The sequence below is a fragment of the Poecilia formosa genome, unplaced genomic scaffold, assembly GCF_000485575.1.
Source record: "Poecilia formosa unplaced genomic scaffold, Poecilia_formosa-5.1.2 Scaffold7, whole genome shotgun sequence".
Taxonomy (NCBI): Eukaryota; Metazoa; Chordata; class Actinopteri; order Cyprinodontiformes; family Poeciliidae; genus Poecilia; species Poecilia formosa.
In genome coordinates, this window is record NW_006799946.1 from 827,500 (window position 1) to 831,833 (window position 4,334).

General features: G+C 40.9%; 1 protein-coding gene across 1 annotated transcript; it reads right to left on the minus strand.

The window, feature by feature from the left end:
- Positions 1 to 903: 903 nt before the first annotated feature.
- LOC103150732 (inward rectifier potassium channel 2-like) lies at positions 904 to 3,822 on the minus strand. The gene has a single exon (XM_007570463.2). It carries the CDS (start codon positions 3,533 to 3,535, stop codon positions 2,264 to 2,266), a length of 1,272 nt encoding a protein of 423 aa, XP_007570525.1. The 5' UTR covers positions 3,536 to 3,822; the 3' UTR covers positions 904 to 2,263.
- Between the last annotated feature and the right edge of the window lie 512 nt (positions 3,823 to 4,334).

Sequence of the window (4,334 nt, forward strand, 5' to 3'; positions counted from 1 at the left end):
CTTATAGAGAAAACGCTCCATGTACATAAGGGGTCTCCAGAGTGTTGCTCGGGGAGCCCCTAGTACGATTTTGTGCTGCCCTGATCAAAGAGGTACAAAATTGACCTTGAAGCTTAGAATCATTTTGATTTAAGCTGAATCAGTTTCCTTTTGAAGGGATATGTCCTCTTGCCATGAAAGTCACCATTTATTTAAATGGCTTTGAGCTAAAAGTGAGATTTAAAATGATTTTGTATCAATCTTATTCCTTACATTGGCTCGTATCTCTTATTGTATTTCATCAGCTGTTTACACTGTATTCATCTTAGTGTTTGGTGAAATTGTAAAGCACTTTGACTCACGTAATTTACAGCATTTCTGTGTTTTTGTTTTCTACTGTTGTGTCCGAGTGGCTCCTATTTTTTTACTCTTTGTATTTCATTTTAAACCGTATATTTTATGTCATCAAAGGCTTTGCTGTTGATGGGTCTTGTGAATTTGCTTAGGCTGCTAATTTCTCGAGTATTGGATTTTTGCTGATACCAGATGCTTGTCCCTATATAAAAAAACTAAGTGATAAATGAAAGAGAAATTATTGACACAGTGATTATATTTGTCCATTGACATTTTATTGAAAAATAGCAATATAATGTACAATAATAATAATAATAATAACAATAATACAAAAATCTGTACATTCTGTGACTTTGCAGTACATTTGGAAGACCCCTAACAAAAAACAACTGCAACAGGGAGGACAAGTATTTACATGTGTAGCCGAGCGGCTTTCCGTCTGGTTTTTTTTTTGTTTGTTTGTTTTCAACAAAACATACATGATATAAATGTGTTTTTCTTTGTGCAGCAGACCTTCATGTGCTGGGGTTACAGTACATTTGGCTTTGAATTTTTTTTTTTTCCTTTTTCTTTTTTTTTCAAGTCTTACATTCTCAACACAGAACAAAGACTCAGGTAGTGTTGATGTTGAAAGATGATCTTTAGTCTTCTCACAGCACAAAAGAAGCGGATTCAGTTAGAGGTTATGACACAATCTTCGTTCAGAGATTGTAGTTTCTAATCTTGCATTGCTTCATCATATTTTAAAACCTGTGAAGTAGGTTTGTCTTTAGTAATCGACATTTTTTTTTAATTCAAGTTGAAGACAAAAATAATAAAAAAGAATCATCCAAAAAAAAAAAATGCTTTAGTTCTGAAAACTACAAAAACCAACTTATATTTCTCTGGTCATTCTGACCGCTCAGATTAAGGCTTGATGAAGTGGCTCAAGATAAGGATGATCACTGTAAAGAAAACAAAAATATTAAAAGAAACTGTACACACATTCTTTAAAAACAAACATTATTAAAATTCCCTAGAATATTCTACTTTTCTGTACCAAAATCTAATCAGGTGTTGGTTTAAACAAACATAACTATGATAGTAATACTCTTTGGTATTTTTCAGTAACAAACTGCAAAAACAAAAAAGAAGAAAACAACTGAAGCAACACCTTAGCAGCACTTCTTTTGGAACATTCACATCCCCCATATTTAAACCCTTTAACTCTCTTTAAATTAATGGTTTCTGTCAGTTTTGAGGGAATAACACTGCTCTGCTCAGAGGTTTCAGTTGATTTGAGCAGCTCTTAGCAGACGTTACGATCAACTGCTGTAAAACATAAGCTCAGAGAATCAGCGCTGTCACGTCAGAGGACACATTTTTTATTTCTTTTATTGCATACAGAGACAGTAATCTGTGATATCTTCTTGCTCTGAGACCAGCTCACGAACAAATACTCTGCTTTGTACCTTCTTTGTTCCGACTTTTTCTTTTTTAACTCTTTGGTTCTAGGTAAAAGCGTCAAAATGAAAGAGATGCAAGTGTGTCATTTCTCTATCCTGTAGCAGCACTAAAAATCTAAAAAAAAACTCAGAAAGCGCCTTGTACTTGCTAGACGGGACATCCAGGTACATTTCTTCACTTCTGAGGTCATTACAACAACCTGCTTCCTCTTTGCAGAGACGGAGCACACATTAGTGGGGAGTTCTTGGAGGAGAATTAGTTCTGCATTGAGCACATGCTTCATAGTGCTGTGTTTCATCATACTGTGTGTAGTCAAAGTAAAGACAGACCCCTTACATAGAGTCCTGGACCTTTTCCGGCTTCCCACAGCAGTACCACTTGACTTCCCCTTCCTGACTTGGCTTATCAAGCCTTCAGAGCAGAGAGGAGATGTTTTTTTGTTGTTTTTGTTTTTCTTTCAGTCTCTCATGAGAAGTCTGAGTCGTCATATTTCTGATTCTCGCCTCAGAGGCCTTGGTTCCAGCGGTACCATGACTTGGCTGTGTTCAGTCTCTGAGATGCTGTCCATCTGGGTGCCGTCGGGACCGACGCTGCCCCCGTTGCCCTCATCCGTGTCCTCCTTTTTGTCTAGTGCCATCTCATTTTCATAACAGAAGGAATTGGTGTTGGACAGGATGTATTTTTTCTCTGCCAGGTCTCTGGCACTGCACAGGGGAGTGTTTAGCACCTCGTATGTCTTGTGGAAGCGAGAGTAGTCCACCTTGTAGTAGTTCTTCTCCTCGAAGAGAACAGGCTCGAAGCGGTGGCCCCACAGGATCTCGTTGGCGACATACGAACTGCGGCACTGCGTGGTCATTGCCGTGGCTTCCACCATGCCCTCTAGGATCACCACAATTTCAAAGTCTGAGTTTTCCAGATCCTGCTTGCTCATGTTGTAAAAGGGGCTGTCCTCATTGATGTCATGGACGATAGTGATCGGGGTGACCAGAAAGATGCGGTCGACTCCACTGTCGAAGCCTACATCTATGTCCATTTGGTCAAGAGGGATGTACTCTCCCTCCGCTGTCGTTCTAGATTTGAGGAGTTGAGCTCGAACGTGTGCCTCAACCAGGTGGCTCTTCCTCAAGTTGCCCACGCGCCACATCAGGCAAAGCTTGTTATCCCTCATGGCCACTGTGGCGTTGTGACTAAACACCAGAGTTTCGTTTCTCTTCTTGGGTTTTGCCATTTTGGCCATGACCGCACCAATGATGAAGGCATCGATGATGCATCCAACAATGCTTTGAAAAACCACCATGAAGACCGCAACGGGGCATTCCTCTGTCACGTATCTGTAGCCGTAGCCAATGGTAGTCTGGGTCTCGATGGAGAAGAGAAAGGCAGCAGTGAAGCTGCTCACGTTGGAGATGCACTTCTTGGTATCACTTTCCAAGTCCCCATGAAAGATGGCCACAAGCCAGAAGATGCAGCCGAAGAACAGCCACGACAGGAGGAAGGCAAGGCAGAAAATGATGAACATCCACCTCCAGCGGATGTCCACGCACGTGGTGAAGATGTCGGCCAAGTAGCGCTGACCTTTCTCGCTCACGTTGATGAACTGCACATTGCAGTGGCCGTCTTTCTTCACGAAGCGGCTCTGTGGCTGGTGTCTCGTGTGCACCTTAGCCTTGCCGTTTGGTACCCCCGTGGTGGCGAGCTTCATGCTGTCCTCTTCTGATGACACGGTGCTGTAGCGGCTGGCTCGCACACTTCCCATCACCTCAGTCTGGGAGGGCTGTGCTGCTTCTGCTTTAGAGAACAGTCTGAGTTTCTGGAAAAAGCGTTGGAGAAACAGTTTTGAAACGCTTCGGGAGACCAACTAAGGGAGAAAATGGTGACAAAATGAGGCGGCAGAAGGGACGCCTCAGGGTGGGAGTACAAGAGGAGGAGGATGAAGTGGTCACTCCTCTTTCATTGGGGCACTGGACCTCATCAACGACATCTGCTGCAGAAACACAGAGATAATGATCTGTTAGATAAACTAGTGAAAACAGAATCGGTAAACTTTATTCAAATAAGAAAACATAAAACAACATTAAATCACTGGAGATGGATTTATACAGCGTTTATGCAGCCTGAGAAAAACAATCAGGAACCTAAAGCCTAGGATGAGGGAACTTGTCTCAAACTCAGAGTTTACCCCATTTTGACAAACATAAAAATTTAACTGTAATTTATATTGCAGCTTGAACTAACAGAGGTTGCACAGTAATTGCACTTCAGTCCAGTTTTTGCCCATTTACAAAACAGTCTTACTTTTCTTAGATGCCCCTCATGATCTGATAATTTCCAATTCAGTTTAGCATTACAGAGTTTATATGGCAAATACCAGATCAGGTAAATAGTTTAATGTTTTGTTTGTTTTTCTTTACTAAGGAAACGAGTCATTCTCTGTCAGAATGTACATAACATGCAACAAATGATACAAAATACAACAAAACTTGTAAAGTTACACAAATATATAAAGCATAATGTCATGTGTTTGCAAAATACTGCATATGGAATAAATTTTGTGC